Genomic DNA, 27,750 nt, shown 5'->3' with positions numbered 1-27,750 from the left:
CATTTATCCATCCATCCATCCACCTATCCATCCATCCATCCATCCATCCATCCATCCACCTATCCATCCATTACTTCATCCTTCCATACACTCATCCACTCATCCATTCATCCATCCATCCATCTATCCATCCATTCATTCCTCCATCCTTCCATCCACCTATCCACCCATCCATTTACTTGTGTCTTTAGCAAATGTGTTCCAAACTCCTCTCCATACCAGGAGCTGAGCTGGGTGTTGTTGCAGGAGATGAATTGGCTTTACTCTGGTCGCATAGAGACAGACATTTAAATAGACACTTAAAATACCTGGTGATGAGATCAACAATAGAGGCCTGGACAGTGTGCTCTGGGAGCACCATGGAGATGGAGGGGAGAGAGGAGGTGGTGGCTTCTTGTCACTTATCTGGAAGGTTCATGCAATCCCCTTTCAACACACACACACTTGGCAGTTCTCAGAGCTCCAGTTCATCTCATGTTAGAGGCCCTAACCCCAGAGAACCACCAGGTCCATTTTATAGATGAAAACAAAGGCTAAGAGACTTGCTTGACTTTATCTGCAGCAGGAGAAAGCAGCTGTTTTCACTAGGGGCTCATTTTTCACACAGCAGATGGCCAAGGACCCTGGCCAACTGGCAGTCACCTCTCCAGGCTCTTCTCATTCTGGGTGGCTCCATTTCTTTTCCAGGAGAGACACAGATCACCCCAGGGTGGTCCCTCTTCCTTCCCTGCCATGCAGTAGGTTCTGTCTCACAGCCTCTTCCCAAAGATGCTTTGTTGGATAAGATGATGGAGACTGACAGGATGTGACATGCAACTGCCTCAGCTGGCAGCACCTGATGGAAATACATGGTAGTGAGGATGTCAGACAGCAGACACCATCTTCTGTCAAACCCCACTCCTTCCTGGTAGAGACAGAAGTTGCCCCTCCATGGCTGAAGGCTGCTTGAGAGCCAGACCTCTAAGTCTGTACCACCATGCTGACAAATGCCCTCTGCATGACCTTGGACATGGGACTAACCTCTACAGCTTTGCTTCTCAAAGCTCAGCCAGGGGACCAGCAGCCTGGGAATCACTTGGGAATGCGTTAGTGATTTTCCGGTCTCTGCCCTCTGAGTCTGTATTTTAACCAGAGCTCCACACGATCCCCCTGCTCACTGAAGTCTGGGAAGTGCCTCTCTCCAAGCCTCTGCTTCCTCAGTTGTGAAATGGGAACACCACCATACCTTTGCTGACATTAAATGCACTTGAATTCCTTTTGCCCAGAACTGAAGGAGCGCCTGGGATGTGGGGACTTTGGGTTGAAATCCCAGGTCAAGTCAATCACCTGCTTCATGCTCAGTCCCTAAAACATGACAGAGCCATGGGGAACTGTCTGCATTTGCATCAGTGGGTTGTAGTGTTTGGATTTTCTGCCATCATTGTCATTGATTGTTTCATGATTACATGGCCACAATAATCACAGCTCTCATTAACGTGTGTGCTAAGAGCAATACTTGCATTTTTTAATCTCAACAACCTGTTTCAAGTAGGGACTAAAATTTCCCCTATTTTAAAAATGAGAAAATTGAGCCTCTGAGTCAGTAAGGATTTTTGCTCAAGGCGCATACACCCGTCAAATGTAGATCAGACTTGAACCTTTTGTCTATTTGGCACCAGTGTCTGTGCCTTTCATAAACTGAGGACTGGAGGCATGTCTCAAGGGGTAGAGTTCCTTCCTAGCAAGCACTAGGACCTGAGCAATCCCTAGTACTGCAAAAACCTTTTGGGGGACTGGGAGTAGAGGCACATACCTGTAATCCTATTTAGTCAGGAGGCAGAGGCAGAAGGATCATGATTTGAGGTCCCTGGGCAAAGTTAGCAAAACCATATCTAATAAAATGAGTTGGGTGTGGTGGCACACACTAGTCCCAGTTACTTGGGAAGTGGAGGTAGGAGCTAGCCGGAGAAAAAGCACAAGACCCTGCCTGAAAAATATACTAAAATCCAAAAGGCTTGGAGATGCGTACTTGTTTAGCAAGTACAAGGTCCTGAGTTCAAACTCCAGTATCACCAAAAAAAAAAAGAAGGAAAAGAATTGATTGGACCCAGATTCCCAAAGGGAGTAGCAATTGCCTTTGGAGGCTGAGCTCTCAGGGCAGGTTGTAGATATTTCCAGAGACCAGTGGCATTTACTTTTTTTCAGATAGAGTCTTACTTTTGCCTAGAGCCAGCCTTGGCCATGGTCCACTTAACCTTTCTTTGCCTCTTGCATGGCTGGGTTTATAGGTACATGCCATCATGCTCAACTTGTTCTTTGAGATAGGATCTTGCTAAGGTTTTTGCCTAGATTGGTTTTGAACCACAATCCTCTCATCTCTGCTTCCCATGTAGCTGGGAATGCTTGTCACCAGAGATACTCTTTGCAAGAGTTTTGGGGAGCCCCTAGGCTTGCCCTTCTCCCAAAACTAAAGCAGCCTCCTTCAGTTCATCATCAGCCTCTCTATCTGCAAGAGCCAGAGACAAAATCTTAATGAACGAGACTGTTTGCTTTTTCTCCTCACTGTAACCACTTAATGACAAGCTGTGATTATTGGTGACAACTTGTCATGTCTCAAGTCTGGGTCATGGCAGCTGTGACTGGCAGACTCTTTGAGAAGAAACCAATCTCAGGGGCATATTGCAGAAAGAAAAACAGATAAACAAAGGAAGGGTGAAGAGCTCATGCCCGAGAAGAGGGAGATGAGTGGAGAGAGGGAGGGCCTCTGGAGGAGGAACCTGGAGAAAAAAAGGAAGGAGGGTGGGGAAAATACTCCATTTTTACTTAATCCTCCTCATCCAGCTTCAGGAAGATGAGTGAGGAACAAGTTACATTAGTCTATTTTTTTTCTAGCAAAGTATCTTTGGTTGAGGGCTGGTGGAGTGGTCCAAGTGGTAGAGTGCCTGCTTAGCAAGCTTGAGGCTTTGGGTTCAAACCCCAGTGCGGCCAAAACAAAACAAGAAAAAGAATCTTTGATTGTAGCCAGGTGCCAGTGGCTCATGACTGTAATCTTAACTAATTGGGAGGCTGAGATTAGGAGGATTGGGGTTTGAGGCCAGCCCAGGCAAATAGTTTGTGAGCCCCCCCATCCAAATGCAAAATAACCAGAGCTAAATGTATTGGAGGTGTGGCTCAAGTGGTAGAGCTCCTGCTTTGCAAGTGGGAAGCCCTGAATTCAAACCCCAGTCCAACCCCCTCCCCCAAAAAGTCTTTCATTGTGACAGAAAAGCCAATTCAAATCAGCTTAAGCAAAATGAGTTAATTAATTGGAGTATATGATTGACCACAAGGGTATGCTGGCTTCAAGTGTGGCTTGAACAAGCTGCTCAAAAACCCACTATCAGGACTTGAAAATTTTCCATTTTTCAGCTTTGCTTTTGAGTCTGGGTTTTTTTTTTTTGGGGGGTGGTCAGAAGGCCGCCAGAAATCCTGGCTGAACACCCTTCCAGATGCAAGCGTAACAGTGAAAGAAACTGCCTGGTCTCTCTCTCCATAAATCCTGAGACTCAGTCTAACTAAACCAGGTTGGGACCCCAGCAGAATTACACACACTGCAGGGACTAGGTGAGCCAACTGGCTTGCCTGGGACAGAGGAACTGATGGCGCTCGGTGGAAATTTGCGTTATCAGTAAAGGAAGAATGAACACTTTGTAGTGAGGATGACAAACGTCCATCCTGTGGCCAGGGAGCCTCATACTTCTCAAAGAAAAGGAGGCTGAAGAAGGTGGTCTCAGGTGAACAGCTAGGACAGCAAAGTGGAGATGCTGCCAACTGCTTAGGCTTATCAGCTCCCTGGACACCTGACCCAGTGGCCTCTGGGCAGGCAGAACTTCTCTCTGGCTTTGTGAGAGACAGGGTTGCTGCGGGAGAGGCGGGAAGAGCTGGGCCTAGTTGAAGACTATAATTGCTAACAACCCTGCGCGGGAGCCTGGAGTTGGATGCTCACCTGCAGGGTGACTGAGCACAAGGTGAAGCCAGCTTGGGCCTTTGCACAGAGACAAGGGCTTGCATCCCAGCAGGTGTCTCTCCTTGAGCAGCCCTGCTAACGATGGAGAAAGCAGGGCTGTGTCTGAGAGCAATATCACTCATGGTTGTGATTAATGCAGAATGGAAGACTGAAATGCCCCAAATCAGGTGTAGCAGAAACCAAGGAATTTGTCTCCCCAGGCACTTACAAAGTCTTCTCTCCAGCATCGCTGCACTTGCTGAAGGAATGTCTGGCTCTGATGAGGAGTGGGGAAAATGGTCTTAGAATTCCCAGGTAACTCTCCTGGGAGTTCAAGCCACAGTAGTTGAGGTTAGGGTACCAGTGAGTTAAATGCTATAGCAAGAAGCTATGAGCTTTGCTGTATTCTCAACATGGGCTCACATACTAGCAGAGGTCAAAATTCCAGTGGGGAGCACAGGGCTAGAAGTTCCAGCATCCCTCCCTGTTTCCCTGCTTGGAGACTAATGACATTTCACTGAAGAATAGTTGGAATAAAATTGACCTAGGAATTCGATGCATTCCTCTTACCATGAACTACAGGAGACTCACTGTGCCGTATGGCCTCTGCTTCTGTCCTAACTCATTTCTGACCACACTCTCCCTTGCTCTTTAAACTTCAGTTGCTCCGACCTTCCTCCAGTTCCCGGAACTTGCCATTTGTACTCAATGGTCTCCCTACCCCTACCTCACCATTGGGGTTTGCCTGGCTACCTCTTCCTTCATTTCCTTTTGATCTGCTCCCTTTTGCTGAGCAGGTACCCAAAATGGCTGTCTCACCCCACTCCTAAACCATGACATCCTCTGATGTTCTTGAAATTCTTCTATGTATTGATGCCCTTCATCCTTGACTGTCTTCTTTCATAAGAAGGCACAGTCCATAAGAGCAGGGACCTTTCTTCTAGTAGCCTCCTTTCCTGGATTCCCTGCCTGGGCACAATCCCTGGCACAACTGGACTTTGTTCAATTTGTTGAGTGAGTGAAAGGCAATAGAGAGGTGAATGTTCCTTTCTAACACAGTGGACCTGGCAGATCTGCTCAGATGTGGGAAGTGCTGGGTTCCCTTCCTGCCCACTACAGCCTTGCAGAGTCTGAATGCTGGTGCTGGTTTTATTCCCAAGGCAGCAGCATAGCACTATACATGGTGCTGAGGAGGCCCTGCCCTCAGGAATTCTCAACCTGGACAGAGAAACCACAGCCAATCCAGGCCTGAGGGCTGTGATACAAAGGCAGCAGTGCTGGAAATTCGGAGATTGTGGAATAAGTAGGAAGTGGAGATCTTAAGAGAGCCGTAATGGATGCAGGACCTTGGATCTGATAGTCAAAGATATCATCTTCACCACTATTAACAACAATTGAACCTGGCTGAGACTGTGAAGTCTTAGTTTAGAGTTTTTGACCTGGGATCCTGTTGGACTCACTCAGTGAATTAGATAAAATTTATGGGTCTTGTCCCAGATTGACTGGCAAGGCCAGTCAGTCTGGGGAAGCATCAGTTTTAAAGTTCAAAGACAACCGAGCTCTTGAAATGTGGCTCAAGTACCTAAGAAACCCAAGATTTAACTCTATTTAGTACTTTGAATTTAGTGCAAATAGTCAGGTGTTGCTAGGAGGTGCTGTATTGGGAGCCCAGGCTAGGATGATGTGGTAGTTGTGGTAGCTTGAGAAGGCTACATTTCCTTCCCCACTCCAACTGGTAGAGTTTTTGTTTGTAATGATCTAATACACATCCCCTGTGCTCTGATATGAGAGAGCAGGTGCAGACTGTGAGTTAAGCGTCCCATTTCTCTTTTTGTCTCTGCATCTAAGCACGGGGAATCCAACAGAAACTACAGATTAGACTTCTGTATGTGATCCACCATTCCACTTCTAGGTATATATCCAAAGAGAACGATATCACTATTCTTAAAAATGTGCTGCACAGTCATCCCTCAGCATCTGTGGGGGACTGGGTCCAGGACCTCCCTCTCCAGATACCAAAATCTACAGATGCTCAGTCCCTTACATAAAATGGAGCATTTGCATATAATCTACACATAATCTTGAAAGTATCTTAAATCATCTCTACATTACTTGTAATAACTAATACTCTGTGAATGCTATGTAAAGAGTTGTTATACTGTGTTGTTTAGGGAATAATGATAAGATAAAGGACAGATGTAACTTTAAAAAATATTCTTAATCTATGCTTGGTTGAATCCATAGATGCAAACCCCATGGTTACAGAGGACCAATGATAGAACATTATTCAGCACATATGTAGATTGTTGGTCTAAAATAATAATAGTGATAATGATTATAGTAAAATAAAATAATGATGGGACATGAGTGTAAAAAGGGGACTGTCGGGAGGGAGTCACTGGGAGGGGGAGACGATAAGGAGAGGGTAGTGGGGGTGAACAGGCTTGAAGTATAATAAATGGATGGATGGATGGATGGATGCATGGATGCATGGATGGATGGATGGATGGATGGATGGATGCATGGATGGATGGATGGATGGATGGATGGATGGATGAATGGATGGATGCATGGACGGATGGACGGATGGACGGATGCATGGATGGATGGATGGATGCATGGACGGATGGATGGATGGACGGATGCATGGATGGATGGATGGATGCATGGATGCATGGATGGATGGATGGATGGATGGATGGATGGATGGATGGATGGGTGGGTGGATGCATGGATGCATGGACGCATGGATGGATGGATGGATGAATGGATGGGTGGGTGGATGCATGGATGCATGGATGGATGGATGGATGGATGGATGGATGGATGGATGCATGGATGTATGGACGCATGGATGGATGGATGGATGGATGGATGGATGGATAGACAGATCGATAGACGGATAGATGATAGATAGATAGATAACATAATTAAACCCACCAGGAACTGTTTGAAAAAGTAGGAGGGGAGGGTTAAGGGTTAAGGTAATATAACAGATGTAGTGAACTTGTTCAAAGTATGCTGTAGCCGTTTATGGAATCGTCACAGTGAAATGCTCTTACACTATAATGATTCCTAAAAGAATAAAGTAACTAAGTAAAAATAAAGGAAAAGTTGGTGTGTTATATGCAGTTTTATAGCTTCCTGGTGTTACTTTTATGTGCAATATTTTGTCTTTTCTAAGGTGTCTAAGAAAACATGAGGAATTAAAAATTAGTGAAACTGACTCATTTACTTGCTTGCGCTTTGCACGGTTTATAGTGTATTTAATTTGTCATTAACCCAATTGTTTGCATCTTTGGTTTATTTCTTCTTTAGGTGTCACAGTTTTTCTAAAATTTCTGGAGTCATAATATATTCCTTTTCTACTGTTTATTATATTTTGCTATGTAAAAGGCATAGTCTCCCTGCCTAAAAAGAATGGAAGGAAATGTTCAATTGTTTTTTTTTTTTTAATTCTTTTTTTTTTTTATTTTATTTTTCATATGTGCATACAAGGCTTGGTTCATTTCTCCCCCCTGCCCCCACCCCCTCCCTTACCACCCACTCCACCTCCTCCCGCTCCCCCCCCCAATACCCAGCAGAAACTATTTTCCCCTTATCTCTAATTTTGTTGTAGAGACAGTATAAGCATTAATAGGAAGGAACAAGGGGTTTTGCTGGTTGAGATAAGGATAGCTATACAGGGCATTGACTCACATTGATTTCCTGTGCATGGGTGTTACCTTCTAGGTTAATTCTTTTTGATCTCACCTTTTCTCTAGTTCCTGTTCCCCTTTTCCTATTGGCCTCAGTTGCTTTTAAGGTATCTGCTTTAGTTTCTCTGCGTTAAGGGCAACAAATGCTAGCTAGTTTTTTAGGTGTCTTACCTATCCTCACCCCTCCCTTGTGTGCTCTCGCGTTTATCATGTGCTCATAGTCCAATCCCCTTGTTGTGTTTGCCCTTGATCTAATGTCCACATATGAGGGAGAACATACGATTTTTGGTCTTTTGGGCCAGGCTAACCTCACTCAGAATGATGTTCTCCAGTTCCATCCATTTACCATCTCTTGGGTGATGGAAGTTTATATGATTTTGCTTTTCTTCTATTTTTTGTGGGTTTTTTTTTCTGGAATGAACAAGGAGGAACTTTAAGCATACAAAAAAAAAGAACATTAGTCATCTTTACAAAAGAGGAACTCTTGCCATTTGTGGCAACATAGATAAATCTGGAAGGAATTATCATAATCCAGACCCAGGAAGACAAATACTACATGTGAGCTGTAAAATCAACTCACAGAGAAAGAGTAGAAAGGTGGCTGCCAAGGGATGGAGGGTGGGGCCTCTGGTCACAGGGTACAAACTTGCCATTACAAAAGGCATGAGTTCTGCATACCTAATGAACAGTGTAGGGACCGTAGTAGATAGTGTGTTGCGGTAGCATTTGATAAGAGAGTAAATCTTAACTATTCCTGTCACACACACAGAGGAAAACTATGTGAGGTGACAGATATGTTAGTTAGCTTTATTGTGGTAATCATTTCACAATGTATATGCAAATCAAAACATTGTCGTGTACACTTTGAATAAACACAACTTTTATTTGTCAATTATGCCTCAATAAAGCTTAAAAATAAAGGAAAAATTAAACTTCATTTGAAGAGGAAGAGGCGAGAGCAGAGGAAAATGGTGTTAAGTTATTTTCAAAGAATGCTGATAGAGTTGAGAGTAATGCATATGCCTGTGGTCCCAGCTACTCAGGAGGTAGAGGTAGGAGGATCACTGTTCAAGGTTAGTCTGGGCAAAAGGGAAAGACTCTACCTAAAAAAAATCAAACTGAAGTTATAAGAGTGGATCATGGCTCAAGTGGTAAGTACTACACACCCTAGTGCCACCAAAGATAGAAAGGAGAGAGAGAGAGAGAGAGAGAGAGAAAGAGACAAAGAGAGAGAGAGAGAGAGAATATGAGAATATGCTGGCAGATTTGTTCCTGAAAGGAGCAAAATGAAGGGATGGAACTTAAACCATAAAATGGCCTAGGGAGTGGAGGTTGCTTGTGATGCAGTGCTGTGTTCGTAGGTGATGGAGCCAATGTGTTGGGAGCTGATGGGTGTGTGTTGGTGGGGGGAGCAAAGTTTGTCTTTAGTCTTCCTGGCATGCACGCATGTCTTGTTTTCGTTAGCTCACCCAATAATCAATGTGTCACGTGCTATGGACACTTGAGTCCAGACTGGGATGGGACTGGTGTGTCTTTCTATTTTGTTCTGAAGATGCGGGAGTTGCTGAAAAATTTAAACTGCAGTGAGGGGCACCATGCTCTGATTTGAACTTTAGAATGAGAGGTCCAGTAGCAGTGAGGAGAGTGGTGGGAGGGAACGAGACCGGGTAGGAGCTCTAGACAGAAGGCACCCTCTTCCGTTTGAGAGAGAACTGCCAAGTGTCTGAACAGGGGCAGGTACAACAGGGAAAGGAAAAAAGAAATCTGTGGGGTGATAAAGAGGCGATGGCTGCCTCTCAGCTTGGGTGGTGGTTGACTGCAGGGCAGACCCTTCCAAGAGAAGTGAAATGAGAGATAGAGGTAAATCATGAAATGTCCCAATGAGTGAGGTGGAATATTGTGTTTATGGAGATGGGGGTTATATGCCTTTAGGATATGGCACTTGGGTGTGATTTACTTTGCTCTCAGCTTGGTCTCCTTGAATTGATTGCCAATTGCATGTGAAACCATTGGCATTGATTTCCCATTTCTGGGGGATCTTTTTTGGGGGGACGGATCAGTTTTCTGACTGAGTGCCTCAAGAGATTGCATGATGGTTATTCATCTCCCTCTCCCTCTCCCTCTCCCTCTCTCTGTCTCAGCTCCAAGTGATTTTAATGGTAACCAAGAATGAGAGTAACTGATGTGTGCAAGGGAGTGTTGGATGCACCTTGCAGTAACCAAACTGTTTACCAAGGGACCACTTGGATCTTAGGTTAATCTACCTCACCTCTTCCTGTGTCTTTATGAGAGCACCATCTATGGGGGGCACGGCTCCTTGCTTTACCTCTTAGGTAGTTAGGATCAAAGAGATACTGGGTGTATAACTTTTGTAAATGGTTTCAGAATAGTTAAATGAAAGTTGTTATTAGACTCTATTAGTTATCAGACTTTATAGTGTCAGGTGTGTCACTCTTGGGATTCAACAAACTCTAGAATAGTCTAGACCCAATTGAATGAAACCTCACTTAGCATGGGACTGAAACACAGAGTGTAGAGCAGACACCCAAAATCCCACCTCCCCCACCTCCCTCGCTCTGTGTTTGAAACAGTTTGTTCTGTCTTCTGCAGAGCAGTGAGCATGGGGAGAGAACTGTTTTTTGCTTCAGAACCAAAGTGGGTGTATGAAATCTGTTCTTCTCCCCGGCTGCACATTCTAAGGAAGCTGAGTGCCAGAGGTGGTCAGAGACTGATCTGCCAAATCCCCACAGTGCAGGCAATGGCAGGAGGAGGTAAGCGCAGAGGGACCGCCTCTACCACCAAGGCAGGAAGTGGGAAGGATGTGCAGAAGCTTAGAAGACAGGACCATTTGGCTTATCTGCTGCCAGGACCTGGGAATGTGGCCAAAATTCCCCATCACCTCTTGCCAGTCCCCAAATCACCTAAAGCTAAATATGACAGAGCCTCACAGTGCAATTACGTTTTGCAACAACTTCTCATTTCCATCCCTCTGAGAAGGAAGAACATATACAATGCCTTTGGTCCATAGGGTTTTTGAAGGTGAAGTTTCAGATGCCAATAGAAATGAGAGTGGCGCAGAATAGCGTGTGAGGCCCACGAAGGATGATAGTGATGGTTTCTCCCCAAAGCATGGGATGATTATAATGGGGATAGATAGTTCCTTCTTTTCACACAGGCTTCTGGACTGGGAATACATGGGTGGTGGGGATGTCTGTGGATCTGAGGATACCAGCTTTAAAACAGGATGAGGACCCTTTAGGGTTCTGGCCATGTCCATTCAGTCTGTAGGAGAGGATATGGAGAGGAGGAGCCAAACTGCTGGAGTCAGGCATGGCAAGATGAGCCTCTGATCTTTGTCAGCTCACCCTGTTCTCATGGCAACCTCATGCCCTGGTAGTCACTATGCCCATTCCATACGTGAAGAAACTCAGACTCAGAAAGGTGAAGTGCTTACCCAGTGTCACACATGGCTAGTTAGCAGAGTCAGTGCTTGAACTCGGGTCTGAGAGACCCCCAGAGCCTGTGGTATTTCAACCACAAGGCTCAAATGGTGCATGACTGGCAAGTCTAAACCTAATGTGGAAGGCCTTGGGAGCCATAGGTGACTGGAGAACAGGGGAGTGGCATGGGGATTTCAATCAGGCATCCATGAATAGGGTGAATTGTTGAGATGCTCCAAATCCAGAGTCCTTTGGGTGTGGGTAGCAGTCTTCTGATATGAGATAGAAAGGGGTTCTGACCCATCGGGGAAATAACCATGCCTATATTTGCTGAGTACTTGATATATGTGCCCAACACTGCATGGATGGTTTGACATGGGAAGATCACTTAACTGGTCAGCTCCAAGAGGAAGTGTCATCGTCGCATCAATATAACGCAGGAGTGACACACTTGGGATCTCACAAGCAGACACACCTGATTCACCACCTGTGTGACCCAGGAAGAGTCACTGTACCTCTGAGTCCATCTCTCCATCTGTAAGTGGGGCAAAACTCTAGGGCAAGCTTAGTAAAGTGTTGAGTGGCATTAGATTAGATGGTGCCAATACAGTTGTGAGCAATCTGACTCATCCAGTAAGTACTTCTGCATATTAACTATGGAGATCATTACTATACCTGCACCTGTTTTACAAATGAAGAAATTAAGGCTTGAAAAGGTTGACCAGCTTTTCACAAGGCCACACAATTAAGACTGGAATGCATCCTGTGATCTGTCTTGTGGAGAGGTCGTTAACGAGGGTGTGTTGATGATCGGTTTTCTGTTGCTGTAACAAAATACCTGAGAGAAATCAACTTAAAAGAAGAAAGGCTAATTTTGGCTTACAGTTTAAGAACTGATCATTTGGCTCCTTTGTTTCTGGGCCTGTTGTGAGGCAGAATATCATGGCAGGGAGTGCTTGGTGGAGCAAAGCAGCTCACCTCATGGCGGCCAGGAAGCAAAAAGAGAGAGAAAGGAAGGGGCTAGAGACAACAAATATCCTACATGGGCACACGTAGTGATTTGCTTCCTCTAACAGGTCCCTCCTTTCACAGTTTTCACCATATCCCAATAGCCCATTAACCTGTGAATCCATGAATGGCTTAACCTCCTCATAAAGTCAGAGAACTCATTATCCAATCACCTCTGGTCACTGCTGCGTTGGGATCCAATCCTTCAACACGTGAGTTTTCGGAGGACAGTTAAGATCCAAACCCTAACAGAGGGTCAGGTAAGAGACAACAAGAGACATTCAGCTTATGCTAGAGTAGTGCAGGTCGGGAGAGTGTGAGTGGCACAGGGCCAGGGCTTTGCACATACTGTCTCACAGATGGCCTGGGCCAAGCTGGCTCTGGACTAATGAACTGCTGTCCCTGTGTTTCTCCTTCATGAAGTCACTGTCTGGTCACACCTTCCTTCATACATGGAGAGTCAGACAAGACTGCAACTGCTTACAGCTCCACTCCATGTGTGAAGTATCTTGTGGTACACTGGGATGCCCAACTTACAGTCCAGGAAGTGAGGGACATAGAGGATCCCAAACTCCACCCACATCTAGCGTGTCACAAATGCCAGTGATCCGTGTACTCAGTACAGGACGATGCTAAACCTTTGCCTTCTGCAGCTCTGGAAGGTAGCATCCCTGAAGTCAATACATTTCTTTGTAATTCAGTTTGGAACACTGCATTCCCACCTCAAGAGACACCTGACATTGTGTGAGGCTGACAACTATAACAGTCCTTAGGCTTTACTTCTGTGCTGTCTTTGTGGATGGGCTTGATGTATTATAGCCTTTATTTGTTTGTTTGTTATGTAATAAGGTTCTGTGGACAACTGCTGGGGCATATAGGTCTTCTGTATTCCTCTCCTTACCAATAAAGAACACATTAAAATATATTTGGACTTTGGATGGAGTAATGGTTTCTCAGGGTGAATAGGTGTAGGTGATGATATTGAATGTTTTGTTTTGTTTTGGACGTGACATTCAAGAGCTATACGGAATACAATCTCCAATACTGAATTCTCCCTCTTTCGCATTTGGTTTAAGTCAAGGACATTCCTCTTAGGCTTTGCTCACACACTCACTCACTCATGCATCCCTCATCACTCACTTATTGACGTGATGGGCCGAGCCTTCTACCAGGTTCTGGGAACTTAGAGATGGGGACAAGAAGATCTCTGCCCTTGAGGGGCTCACAGTCTTATTGAGATGTGTTTTAAAATGATTAATCAATTCAAGAATATTGGATTTCTCCAAAAGCTACTGTAGGGGAAAAATAATTATCCAAAGTCTTTAAATCTGTTACCCATTTAATTTATTTAATTAGGTAAAATCCATAGGACTATAATGTTGGAAGGTACCCAGAAGCCATTTATTTATTCCCGTTTCTTCAGTCTGCCTTCAGGCCATGCTGCATTCAAATTATCCTCCAAACCCATGCATTTCAGAAAAGCAGTATTTTAAAGAATGATAGCTTTTGGCCCATTCAGATAAAACTTTCAGTGAGCACCTACAGGGAGAAGGAAGTAGACTTGTTGAAAGAATTGAATGCAGAGCTACAAAGTATTGTTCTGAAAGACATGAATGGAATCATTCACACTTAGAGCATACACACACACACACACACACACACACACACATACACATAGAGAGAGAGAAAGAGAGAGAGAGAGAGAGAGAAAGAGTTGGAATGGAATCCCCTTAAATTATACTACTGAATTGAGGCAGTGTTAAATGCACATGGTAAATAGAGACTGCAAGATGAAAGCCTGGCTATAATATGATGAAGACCCTTTGAGACATACCTTAGGCGTTGGTCAAATCCTGCTTTGCTGTAATACAGAGGCATAGCTTCTGTTCAGTTGACATTTTTGCATCAGGCCAGCAGTCGACTAGATGGTTTATGCATCCGCTATCTACTGATATTAAATGATCCCAAGAAGGCTGTGGCAGTGTATGGGGAAGGGGACCAGATGTGGGATCTGAGGTTCTATGTTCAGATACTTACTTGCTATGTAACCATTTTGGGCCTCATTCTCTCTGCCAATAATACTGACTTCATATTATGGGATCATTGTGGAGATTTGACAAGGCAAAGGGTGTGAAGGTGGTTTGGAAATTGTGCAACTATATCATCATCCATTGTTCTAAATTGAAATTTGTTCTTATGATGGTAAGTTTGTGGAGATGTCAAGACAGAGAGAAGCCCCTTAAGCCTGTGTCACTTTGAGTGTAAGTGTGGTCACAGACTGGCCCTACATCATGGAGTCCTGCCAAGCTCTTCAGCTTCATTTCATCCTCTCTACTTCATGAGCCAGAAATCCTTTATCTATAGTTCCTAAAATGGTTAAACCATCCCTTGTGGCTCTTCTAATTATCTACTTCCTCTATTCCTCACCTGAATACTTCAAGATTCCTACAGTTATCTCAGTCTACAGTTTAAGTTTCCATCAGATCCATGAAAGCAGAGACCATGTCTGTGTCTGTCCATGATTTCCCAAAGCGGTGTTGGCACATAGTAAGGTGTTCAACAAATGTTTGTTGATTGAACAGATGGATATTCACATAGCATTTATTGCAGTATATGTTACACAGGATTCTTAAGTGTAAGTTACAGAAACTCTACTCACATTGGCTTGTGTGAACATGGGGGTTTGTTGGCTCAGTAAGCAGTCCAGGGTAAATGGCAGACTCCAGGGACTCCAAATACATCCTTGGTAATCCATCTCCATTTACTGATGGCTGTGTTGTCTCTGTTGGCTTCATTTTCCCATCCCGAGCCTGGGGGCCAGATGGATTTGTTCTATTGGAACCATGTGGACTCAAAGGATGGGGGATCTAGAAGAAAATGAGGAGAGGAGATGATGAGAGAGTGAAAATAACAGACAAACTTCCCTGTATGGGCTATGGACCCTGATCCCAGGGAATTCTTTCATCTCTGCATTTTCAGTATCTGTTCCAGAGGCTGGCATACAGTAGGTGCTCAGGAATGAGTACATGCCTTGTTTTCCTCTTACTTCTAGGAAGAAGCCCATAAAGACAAATAGCTCCATATAAACTACTTTCTGCCTCATTCTCTGTTCTGCTTTCTTTTTACCTATTGACAGGATCCGACGTCTACCTTTTTCCAGTTTGGAGCGTCCATCCAGCAACAAGCCACGGTCATGCTGAAGATCATGCAGGATTACGACTGGCATGTCTTCTCCTTGGTGACCACCATCTTTCCTGGCTACAGGGACTTCATCAGCTTCATCAAGACCACAGTGGACAACAGCTTTGTGGGATGGGACATACAGAACGTGATTACATTAGACACTTCCTTTGAGGATGCAAAGACACAAGTCCAGCTGAAGAAGATTCACTCTTCTGTCATCCTGCTCTACTGCTCCAAAGACGAGGCTGTCCTCATCCTCAGTGAGGCTCGCTCCCTTGGCCTCACTGGGTATGATTTCTTCTGGATTGTTCCCAGCTTGGTCTCTGGGAATACAGAGCTCATCCCCAAAGAGTTTCCCTCAGGACTTATCTCAGTCTCCTATGATGACTGGGACTACAGCCTGGAAGCAAGAGTGAGGGACGGTCTTGGCATCCTAACCACTGCTGCATCTTCCATGTTGGACAAGTTCTCCTACATCCCTGAGGCCAAGGCCAGCTGCTATGGGCAGACGGAGAAGCCGGAGGCCCCGCTCCACACTTTGCACCAGTAAGGAAGGGCTCTTTGCTTGTGTCCCAAAGTGGGATCAGAGTTTTGTTGTTGTTACTGTTTACACATTATTGGTGCAAGTAGAAAATTTTGTGCATGTACTTCCACGATTTTGATTTTGTTTGATTTTGCCCCCCTTTCCCTTTTCCTGCTTTCTAATCTTACTTTTTAAAAGGTAACATCACATTTTGATTGTTTTGTGCAACTTTTACTTAACAACATATCTTGGGAAACCCTCACTTGGGAACTCTCTGTCTATCTGTCCATCCATCTATCCATCCACCCACCCACCTACCCATCCATCCATCTGTCTACCTATCTATCCAATCCATCCATCCATTCATCCATCCCTATCTAGCTAATCCATCCATCCATCCATCTCTATCTATTCATCTATCTAATCCATCCATCCTTTTTTATCTATCTGTCTGTCTATCCATCTATCTATCCATCTAGCTATCGTCACCATAATCATCATCTACCTCTAACTCAAGCATATATAAATTCCTTGAAATGTTCATGTCACATTCTTCAGTGTGGGTAAAATATGATTTATTTATTCACTCTGCATAATGACAGGAAATCAGTTGTCCTTTATCAGGGCATCAGAAGTGACACTGCAGTGACAATCATCACACATCTCTTTATGCACATGTATGAAGATTTTTTTCTAGGGTTGATTCTAAGAAGTGTGATTCTGGGGTCATAAGGCATACGCATTTTTTAAATTTAAATATCTATCACCAAACTGTGCTGCAAAATAACTGTATCGATTTACATTCACACCAACAGTTTGTGAAATCATCCGGGTTCCCACATCTTCGGCAGCATGGTCTGCGCTGGGAAAACTGCCTACATTGGTGCTTTTGGTCTCTGACTTTGTGTCTGAATTTCTTCTCTTATAATCTAAGTATTTTTGTAGGTCATAGGAAATCTTGGCAATCATCACTTTTAAAGTCACATTACATTCTATCATATGAATGTATCATAATTTATTTAACTACTGCCACCATGGTGTACATTTAAGCTAAACTTTCTGTTTCTGGGAAGTGTGGTTGTTCCCTGTGGCCTGTCATTATGACTCAGCCGCTGTGATTTAGAATAATAAGTCAGGCGCCCGTTTTGCATGCTTTTTGCTTGATGTTCACTGAGTTGATCAGTGCTTCATTCTTTAGATAATGAGCAGTGTGGCACTGGGATGAAGAACTGGGCTCTGGAGTTGAACTTGTCCAGATTCAAATCTTGTCTCATCCGCTTTCTATAGTACTTGAACAATCACCTTACCTTTCTGGGCCTCAGGCATTTATTTCAAAGTGTTGATAACAGCCCATAATTTTTAGGTGTTCATTCTCAAACTTTAGCATGCATGATAATCTCAGGGAGGGCTTGTTAAGACAAATGGCTAGACACAGAGTTTCTAGAGTAGTAGTAGGATTTTCCAATTCTAGCAAGTTCCTGGGTGGTGTTGATATTTCTGGCCTGGGCATTACTGGTTGCTTTGAGGACCATATTCTAGGCGCTGTCATGACAAGTGAAGAGATGCATAGGTGCTGCTTAGCACAGTGCCTGCCAACTGGTAATTACTTAATAACTTTCAGAGTGATCAGTGAAGTTTAAGGTCATGAGAAATTAATCAACAGTTCATATTGATTGATTGTCTGTGGAGAACTATATCATTCTAAAACATCTCTGGAAGATTCTAAGACTTTGAATCTGCTACCTTTCAGAGGTTACCTCTGAACTGGGTCTGTGTGTGTGTGTGTGTGTGTGTGTGTGTGTGTTGGAGTAGAATATGTTTCTTTACAATTAACATACACCTAAAAAAAATGAACTCTTGAATTAAGAAGGCATGCTCCTTTGACATTTTCCCTTCTCCTCTCCTGTCCCCTCTTTAGTGATCCTGTTTCCACACTGCCACTTTCAGCATTCTAAATAAATGTCCAATATCAGGAAGGAAGTCAGATAATTTAGTATAAGACATGGGAACCTCTTATAGAGGCAGGCTTGCTGCCAGCCCAAAGGCAAGGACTGGGCTAATGAATTCATATTCCCCTTAAGAAGATGTGTCTGCAGCTGGAAGATTCAGAAATGTTTAATTTTGATGGAAACATAACTTGATTGTAGGGTAATTGAAATGCAATATATATAGGGAAAAGAATGTGAGAGGAATGTTGGCAAGACATTCAAATCCCTTTCCAGGGACCACCCTGAATTCTATTCTTTAGGAAAAAAATCCCATGGCTGGAAAGTGCTGCTGTGCCATTTGCAACCGTTCTGTAAATGGCATTTCAGCCCCAGAGCAGCAAAGGTTCAAGTATGGTAAGTTGTCATTCAGTGCTTGGTGTCAAATGCAATATCCCTCTATCCACGGAGGGTTGGTGGTGCTCACTCAGGGCATGAAACTGGATGGTGGCTCAAGCAAGCTCTCCTTGACAACTCCTCCCCCACAGTGCTCCTCACACCCACCCAGGAAAGAGTGGAACACTTCCAGGTAGCTGGAGAAAACCCAAAGAAAGCAGTTAAAAAGAGTTCAGGGTGCTACACCTTTCTATCTTCCATCTAGCATTCAGACCACCCAACAGATACTGTGCTATTCCCTGGAATACACAGACGAATTAAGACATAAACTCTGTCCTCAGAGACCATACAATCTGATGAAGATGGAAAAAATTTTCTAAAGACAAACTCAGGTTATAAGATTTCTATTTTTAATATTGAAAAAGAGAGTAGTGCAGAATCTGACAAAATACCCAACCCGATACTCACCACAGAGAATAAAGGTTGACATGTCACATTGTCTTCGACATTAAAAAAAAAATGTTAGTGATAATATAGAAGTTCTGAGCACAGCCCTGGTCCTACTTTAATTCCTTTCTCTCTGTGGAAGGAAAAAAACACTACAATGAATTTGGCCCATGTTGAAATACATGTACATGGTTTTGAACCTGTGATAGAGATGCATATGAAACCACACACCTGATCTATAGTATCTTGTAAATGTCCCCTAATGACATTTAATGCAGTGAAATTTCCTCTTATCTCAACCTTGTGTTTGCAAGATCACTGTGAAGATAATATAATTATAACATGGTATATTATAATTCCAGCATATTTATCTCAGTGCTGTTTTGTATTGTGTGGTGTGTGTGTTCCATCTTTTCTCTGCCCATCCTCCTTTGATAATGTTTAGGTTGGTGAGAGAAAAGAACATTTGGGTAAGGATATGAAGTTGAATTGGTTTCATCACTTTGGCCAGTGGGATCCCAGGAGTCTTGAGTCAGGGGTTTCTCACTTCAAGCATCAAAAAATACATTTCCACTAGATAACAAGTCTTACTTTGCAAAGCACCTGCTAAACAAATAACTCTTATGACTTCCCATGCATAGTAGGGAGGATGCAAGTGGCTTTAGATGAGTGCTCAATGATGATCTCAGGATGAGTTATGGAGGGAATTTGGGGTCTAGTTTTGACTGGTTGAGAAAATCTTGGGGCTAGCCAGACATGTTGCTTGGTGACCTCAAGACACAGCTTATGGTTGCATACCCAGAGCTCATGCAGTTAGAATATTGTAGCAATGATTCATTGCTCATGGTGCTGGGTGTGGTACCAGGGGGCTCCTTATCAAGGACAGCCAGCCTCTTCATGATCTTGCCATGGACCTGTTCCTGCCTCTGTTGGTTTCAGGGGGGAAAACAGGAAATTTTCTTTATGTTTAATATTCCTGCTTTTATAGAAGACACTTTGAAAAGAGCAGTCAGCATTTTCCAAAGTTCAAAAATAGCTAGCCTTATTATGCAACCTCCTCCTTGCTACTGCAAAGTTGTTACACACCTGTCCCTTTGCCAGGCACAGGTGCATCACGGGTAAGACCCAGAACTGTGAAGGTAAACAGTTACCTATTTTGCTGGTGTGAATCCTAGACTGTTCATCAGTTCTTTCCCCCGAATCTGACCCATTCGTTGATGGACAAGGTCCCCTGGGAAGCAACCAACATGGTTTTGGTTAAGAGTGTGGGCACGTGTGCCAGGCTGCCTGGGTTCATGTCCCTGATTTGCATATTTCTAGACCTAAGACTCTGTATGAGTCTCTCAACTTTTCTCTTATGGGCAATGCAGGGGTAAGAGAAGCCTGTGCCTCTTAGACCGGTGCCTGGCACATGGAGAACCAGTTAATGGGTTGCTATTATAAAACCCATAGCACTCCAAAATCCAAGACTTTTTGAGTATTGACATAATGCTACAAGTGGAAATTTCTACTCCTGAGCTCATGTGACAAGTCACAGTGAAAATGCAGGTGCACTAAACATATTGTATAAAATTATCCTCGGGCTATGTAGATAAGGTTTATAGGAAACATAACTGACTCCAGTGTTTAGATGTGGGTCCCATTCCTAAGATATCTCATTAAGCTATCCAAATAATCCAAAATAAAATAAAACCCCCCAAATCTGGAAGAGTTCTGGTCACAAATATTTCAGATACCCACAGGTGGAGAGGCACGGGAAAGCCTTCATGTGAATGCTGGGACAAGCATTGTCTCTTGTCTTCTCTGAGGTTCAGTGGCAGTGGATGACCCATTGTACAACCCACATCACCAGGAATGAAACACTTCTTTTTAACTATGAATACAAATGGTGAGCCCAGCACTTCCAGAAAAGGAGTGGGGACTGGATGACGTCATGTTCTATGAATTATTTCCAGGCTTCTTGGTAGTTTTTTATTCTTTCCCTTGGTGCTTCAAGCTCTAACCACTAAATACCCATGTTGTCTGTTGGTTCGTTCATGTAGACCTGAATGAAGATGATATCACATTTTAGGACTGTGGTTTTATCAGATGCAGAACTAGGCTGTAAGTAGTATGTGCTTGTGTGCATGTGTATGTGTGTCCATGCATGCACATGTGTGTGTCTGTGTGCATCTCACCTTTCATATTGGAGGGATGCACATTACCTTTATTGAGAAAGAGGTCATAAGGGCTGGGGGAATGGATCTAGTTGTAAGAGCACCTGCTTACCAAGTATGAGGCCCTGAGTTCAAACCCTAGTGCCATCAGAGAGAGAGAGAGAGAGAGAGGGAGAGATCATAGCAAGGAGAAGGTGGATTTTTTTCAGACCTAAGACTTCTTCTTGCCAAAGGATTGCCTTAAGGGGAATGTGGCTGGTGGAATAGGGACAGTGTAACATGGAGGCAAGGGTTCATGGCTATGTGGCTCGACTGTTAATTTGCCATTTATCTATAAAGTGTAAGTTACTAACCACTCTGAAGCAGAATTTTTTTCTAAAGTAAGTGTGTGTGTGTGTGTGTGTGTGTGTGTGTGTGTGAGAGAGAGAGAGAGAGAGAGAGAGAGAGAGAGACTGAGACAGAGAAACAGACCAAGATTTTCATTTTAGCAGAACTGAATAATGAAAGTGTATCTTTAAAACACTTAGCATGGTTACTGGTATGCAGAAGACTTTTCAGAAATAACTGTCAGGTCATTGGATCTTATTATTGCCATCATCATCACTTTAATTTATTCTGGACACACTATAACCTATACACAAAGTAGGGAAAAGAGAAATGAAAGCGTGTTTCAGTTTTATTTTATTTTACTTAATATTTTTGGGGGTGGTACTGGGGTTTGAACTCAGGGCCTTGCACTTGCTAGACAAGTGCTCTACCATTTGGGACACTCCACCAGCATTTTTTGCTTCAGTTATTTGTGAGACAGGGTCTCATGTTTGTGCCTGAACCAGCTGGAATGTTATCCTTCTGTTCGTGCTTCTCACCTAGCTGGGATGACAGGTGGATTCCACCTCATCCAGCTTTTGATTGGTTGAGATGAGGTCTTGTCAACATTTTTTTTTTTGCCCTGGATGCTCTCAAACCATGATTCTTCCTTTCTTTGCCTCCCAAGTATCTAGTATTACAGGTGTGAGTCACTGCCCCTGGCTCAATTTTATTTTTTAGCAGCTGAATTACAACTTACATCCTGAAGGTACTATTTTAGGTACAGGAGCAGGACATGGAGAATTACTGTTTTGGAAGTCATATGAAGGACTCGCGTATATCTATAGGATAAATAAGTGGGAAAGAATCTTCTCCAGGGACATTATGAATTAGTACCAAAGGGAAATTATGTGGTCCTAATTGATGACACCTGATTTGACCACTTAGGTGTTTTACATTAACTTCTTGATTTATGAAGTCAGGCTTCTGAAGAAGCAACAACACTGAAAATTACCCTGACAGGAGAGGAAAAAGATGGAAGAGCTGTGAAGAAGAGTTTCATTCATGTCCAAATTACATTGATATTTTTTCAATCTTTCTTTCTAAAATAATCATAGGAAAAGTTTTTGCTTTCATGACCCACTAAGAGATTGTTTTAAACCTGGTTGGCATAATTTTATTTGATAATCAGAAATATCACTGTTGGTTTCTTTTTTAATGCCAATAAAATTGTCTGCTCAGTTAATTCTGTGAGCTTGACCGCAGTTAAGCTTCCCTGGGTGAACGTGATAACTCTTTACAAATATTTATCTGTGGGATCGCCATATGCTCAACAAACATTTCCATCAACCATAGCAGGCAGTCCAGAGACCAAGTCATCCTGTGGGCTGGACAATGAGTCTGATTGAGACTCTGAGCCCAGGAATGGGGAAAAAGGGCTGAGCCCCAAAGCAAATCTGCAAGAGATTTTTTTGTGAGAGAATCCAGAGGCAGGGGCAACTGAGAACAAAGTATGCTCTACCAGCCTCTGTGAGGATTTCAACAGTGCTGTGTTCAAACTCTCTTGGCTATCCTGGGCAAGTGGCTTAACTTCGTTTTTGAGCCTCCATGTTCTTGATTATACACAGAGAATGTTCCAATCACAGAGACCCATGGAGACAATTAAATGCACATGAAACATTTAGCCGAGCATCTGGAATCTAGTTTGCTACAGGTGTTAATTCTCCTTCCCTAGATCACATACACAGCTCGGTCTGGCCTCCCTGTGTGCCCTGATGGGCCCAAAAGAGGTGGGAAGACCCCTGGGTATGCAGCCCGAAGGCTTAGTCAACAGCCTCTCTCCAGCATCATCTCTGTTTGTGCCATCTTTCCTGGAACACAGCCTTCCCTGTTTTGGCTGGAAGTCAAAAGCACCGTATGCCAACCCTGCAATGCAAGTCAATCATTGCCAATTGGCACCCAATGAATAGCTCAACAAATGTTGGAAACTTGATGCTGGCAACTTGAAAGGACCAGAAGTTGGCTGTGACTTACCTGGAGGGAAAGGTGGTTTAGGTTGTTTTGGGGTCACACATAAAGCACAAATATTGTTCAAATTTGCCTTAGGCCTGATGTAAGTCTTTGGAACCAGCATGCCTAGCAAAAAGGCATATTGAGCTATTTCCTCCAGGGTTGTATACTGGAGTTTTCATTTTTGAAACCTGGTAATTTGGTAATACATACTAATTATTTGCTGCGACTCACTTCTGTGAAAAAAAATAAAGCAAATGAAAGCACCATTCTTTGTTCCTCTGGTGCCTGCTGACACGGTGCATATTGGGGGTGGAAGGTCTCAATGAGTTAAGTGCACAGTCAAGCACAAGGGTGTAAGTTGAGAAGAAGATGGTAACTTGGATTAGAGGAATGGCTGTAGATTCAGAGATAAGTGATGGGATTAATACATACTTGAAGTGACAGATTTATAGACTTGATGGATGAACATGAAGTATTAAAAATATACAGTGATCAGTATTTTTTACTTATACAGCTGAAGGATAGTGATGCTGTCTACTAAGCAGAAGAAACTGGGTAAAATCACTGGGAGACAGGGAATCAGAAACAGCATCTAACTTCAGACATATTAAATTAAACACATTGTTGTGAGATCCAAGTGAAAATCTCAATTAGGCATTTGAAGAGTCTGAACTCAAACCAAAGCTGTAATATACAGGGTTCAAGATTGTTGATGGCAGGTACAACTCTAAGGTTTGGTAAGATTGCCTCGGGGAGAATGAAGAGTCAGGAGGACCTGGGTTCAGATCCTGAAGAACTTCCACATCAATTGGTAAATAACCTCCAACAGGGAGGGGAATGTTGGAGAGAAAGTTCTGGGCTGTGAAGTCCAGCTACCTGTCTCCACATGGACAGCCTCTTGTCCTGATTTTGATGTTGTGGAACCTGGTAGGTGTCCGCCATGTGGCATCGTGTCAGTTACATGCTAGACGTCATGATCCAAATCTTTCAAAGATACAAAGTCTATGGCCGTTGCTAATGTATCTGGACTTAGTGCGACCTAGTGGCGTTAAGTAACAGTAGTGGTGGTGTTAACCAGTGCATGGATAATGGAAAAGTAAACATTTTTATGTGATGAGTCACCAGGCAATCATCCCAGCAGTGAATCCGTTGAGTCACAGGAAACCAACACCACTCTGGGCTTGAGCCATGACACAGATGGCCACGTTTTGGATCTAGAGAAATGAGAAGGCGATTGTTCAGGAATGGTAAAAACCTCTGCTTTTGTTGCATTCTGGACACGATTTGGGAAGCACCTGATGCCCCACAAAGTGAAAAAGTTAAGTATCCTTTCTATAAAAAGGGAAGAGCGTGTAGCAGATTGTGAAGGGGCAGGTGCTCAGGGAAGCACATTTGCAGGTTGCCCTTGGTTTGCTTTCTTGGTAGAGAACCTGTCTGTTTATCTCCTTATATGTAGGACAGAAGCCCTCCTGTCATTCCTGCCAGGTGGGAGCAAGAGAGCCAGGAGGGGACTCTTCATCTGTTCTTTGCCTTTGTCCTCTAGCTTCTCTGCTTCTTCCTTCTTTTGTTGTCATGTGGGTGCTGTCCCCTTGCATGTATGGCTGAGCCCCCTGTCCAGGCTCCTGGTGACTCAAACCCTGGCATGCATCCCAGGGATGGAAGAGTCACTTCCCAGCTTGGTGGAGTTAGCTGTGTTCTGCGTGGGCATGGGAGGCTAGCCACATTTCTACACAGGCCCCAAAGTTTGGTGAATGAACTGGCAGATTTACCAAAGTCTGGTATATTGTCCAAGCCACCAGAGCCAGTTTCCTGAGGATTGGCTTCATTTGGTCAAGTCCTGGCCAGACGCAAGGAATAAACACACATTTGCTCAATTTCCCACATGGTAGAAAATAGCTGTCCTGAGACATGTGTTCATTTCCATCACTACTTATAAAAGGAACTTTTGAAAATTTAATTAATGGACCATTATGTGAATGGAGATGTGGGGAAAGTTCATTTAATAAGTTATATTATGTAAGAAAATGTATTTTAATACATGATGTAACAGAAATGTGAATGTACTCCAAGGAGAAGATCTACCTCCCATGCGGGATTGAGTTTAAATTCATTAACTTTAACCTTTAGGTGTGAGTCGGAATGGTTTTCCTTCAAGTGATTCAAAGTTATATGGTTGAATTATTTAACACAACAGAAATTCCACAGGTAGTGTAGACTTCAGGTGCAGTATGACCAAGATTCTGAATCTTTTTCTTCTGATTCTCTAAGTCTTTGGGGAATACAGTCTTTGCTCTCTAAGTAGCTTCCTCTTTCCCTCACGTTTTCTATCAGTAATACCTGGGATGACTTCTTTGTTCACGGCCACATTAGGTGATGTGCCCATCACCTAATAGTCATTTTGAAAGTGTTACCACATACTGACTGGCTTAATTCTGGGCTCTGGGCCCAATCATTGAGAAGGAAGATAGGAGAAGGTTAACCAACTTAGAATGACTCCTTAGTTGGGAATGGCCTAATGTTCCCTGCAAGCCCACAGATTCTCCCAAGAGACATGGAGTCTCCATATAACATGAATTCTGTTAAGCATGAGGAGGAAGTAGATGAATTCTGCAGAGACTTCCAGAGATCAGTCGTAAGTCTATTACAGATGAGGAAACTGAGCACCAGAGAAGTCAAGATGACTTGACAGAAGTCACACAGTGTATATGAAATGGAGCCAGGATGCAAATCTAGTTCTGTTTGGTTCTAAATCCCATTATACTGTCAGACTGAAAACCTACCTGCATTTTGTGTGTATGTGTTTAAGTCAACTAATTCTCAATGATTAAAATTGGAAGATTTCACAAAAATTGTATTTTAACTTATTTTGAGAAATATGAAGAGTTGATGATTATGATCCTACATCCCTGAATGGGGATGGTGAACTGGAAGTTGAAGTGGCCACCGTCTTTAAGTGAAGCAGAGTCTGCCCCAATTGCCTTAAACTCATCTGGGTCACTCCCTCACATTACCTCTATGAATTCTTTAAGCATTTATTCAGTTTATTATTGTGTTTAGGTTATTACTTTTATCATCATCATAATTATTGGTCATCATTACCAAAGCAAGAACTTGACCCTTAAAATGGGCAGACATTAGAATGAGGGATGGCTGGAAGTTTTGTGTCTCACCTCCAAGAATCATTCTACCTGGGTTAATACAAGTGGCTCTCTGAGCAGCATAGGTCTCTCTTATCTTTTATGCTTATAACATTGCTGGTCCAACATCCTTACTTATACCTGCTGGAGAAACCATAAGAACTGCTGTTTTGTGATTTTCTGTGATTAGAGGATCCCCAAGACTGGGGAGATTCCTCAATCTCATCCATATTTTCTCAAAATGAGTCAAAATAAACTTGGCATTTGAAGTTCTAGCTATGTATTTCTGGGACATAGCCATATAGAACTAAGAAGTCATTTTATGTAGTCATAGGTCATAGCTTCCTTCCTCATTATACTTGTAGGTGAGATTTGAGTTGTTTGTATGTAACCTGGATTAACCACAGGCAAAAACATCCTGGGTACCCAAGAAAAGTCCCCGTTCATCAGATTGGATTAGTTTGTAGATATTCTTTTAAAGGTGGAAGAAAATATTTGTTCTGGTGGGTGTGGGGTTTCCAGCTTTTCTGAAAAATCATGAAGTTTGTCAAATGGATGGGAACTAATGGAGCTTGATGGAGCCCTAGCTACTTGTTTAAGAGTAACTGCTGAGAATGTCAAGTTCGTGATTTACCTTAGTAAGCTCTTAGTAGTTCTAATTTGTCTTCTTCATGATCCTGGGGTTGTCAGTATTTACTGCAACAGTAACTTTTGGATTTGTAAATTCTAACTGTTAGGGTATGTTTGAAAGATTTAATGGTCTTGCTCATCTTTATTAAATTTCATCATGTAGAAATACACTTCTGACCAAGATGGAGCAGTAGTAGGAACTGTATATACCCTACTGACTGAAGAGAACAAAAATGGACAAAAGCATGGCATGATTATTTTCAAGTCACTGGATATTTCACCAACAAAGATAGGAGACGCTAGGTGAGTTTATTTATGCCCTGCATCATTGCCTGGAGAGAGTTCACAGGTTGCAATTCAGGAATGGGAAACCCAGGCAAAGCCCTAAAGATTTGCTCAGCTGGGGGGGGGTGGGGGGAGAGGAGAAACAAGGCTGGAAAGGAAGCTGGAATCAGTAGGACAGAGAACCTAAGAAAAGTGATATGCATGAATGGAGAAGTGGAGCTCTGCCTAAGGTTTCCTGTGTACTGAGCTAAGAGATGAGCAGCACATGAGGGGAAGGGAACTACCTGGGAACAAGGAGAGAAACACCCCAAATTAGAAGGAAGAAACAATGCCCGGGGCTCACATGGAGCCAAGAATGGTGTGTGTTCCCAAGAATAAAACTGGAAAACATCATCACTCATGCACATTATCTTGAGTATGCAGATAATTGTTGTCTCCATCATGGAAAAATAATTAGCTCTTGAGTGAATACTGCTCTGCTCAAGTCTCCAAGAGTAAGACCTGAAAATATCAAACCATTTCCAAGTAATTTAACCATTCTAGGACAGAGTTCAATGATATTTATTGGAATACAAAAATATTGCACCCAAGAAGTTAAGATTTATAATTTTCTGCACCCAATCAAAAGTTACCAGTTAA

The 27,750-nt window shown here is 43.2% G+C and overlaps 1 protein-coding gene across 2 annotated transcripts in view; it reads left to right on the top strand.

Annotated features, from left to right (window-relative positions):
- Grin2a (glutamate ionotropic receptor NMDA type subunit 2A) overlaps nt 1-27,750 on the top strand; it is a 363,152-nt gene that overhangs the window by 184,747 nt on the left and 150,655 nt on the right. For both annotated transcript variants that reach the window (XM_074059492.1, XM_074059493.1), the window contains exon 4: nt 15,247-15,839. In XM_074059492.1, coding sequence (XP_073915593.1) covers nt 15,247-15,839 — 593 coding nt within the window. The remainder of the gene's footprint in view (nt 1-15,246; nt 15,840-27,750) is intronic.

The sequence above is a fragment of the Castor canadensis genome, chromosome 17, assembly GCF_047511655.1.
Source record: "Castor canadensis chromosome 17, mCasCan1.hap1v2, whole genome shotgun sequence".
In the NCBI taxonomy this organism is placed as follows: Eukaryota; Metazoa; Chordata; class Mammalia; order Rodentia; family Castoridae; genus Castor; species Castor canadensis.
The sequence above is the reverse complement of the archived record's forward strand: the minus strand, read 5'-3'. Positions and strand labels throughout refer to the sequence as shown.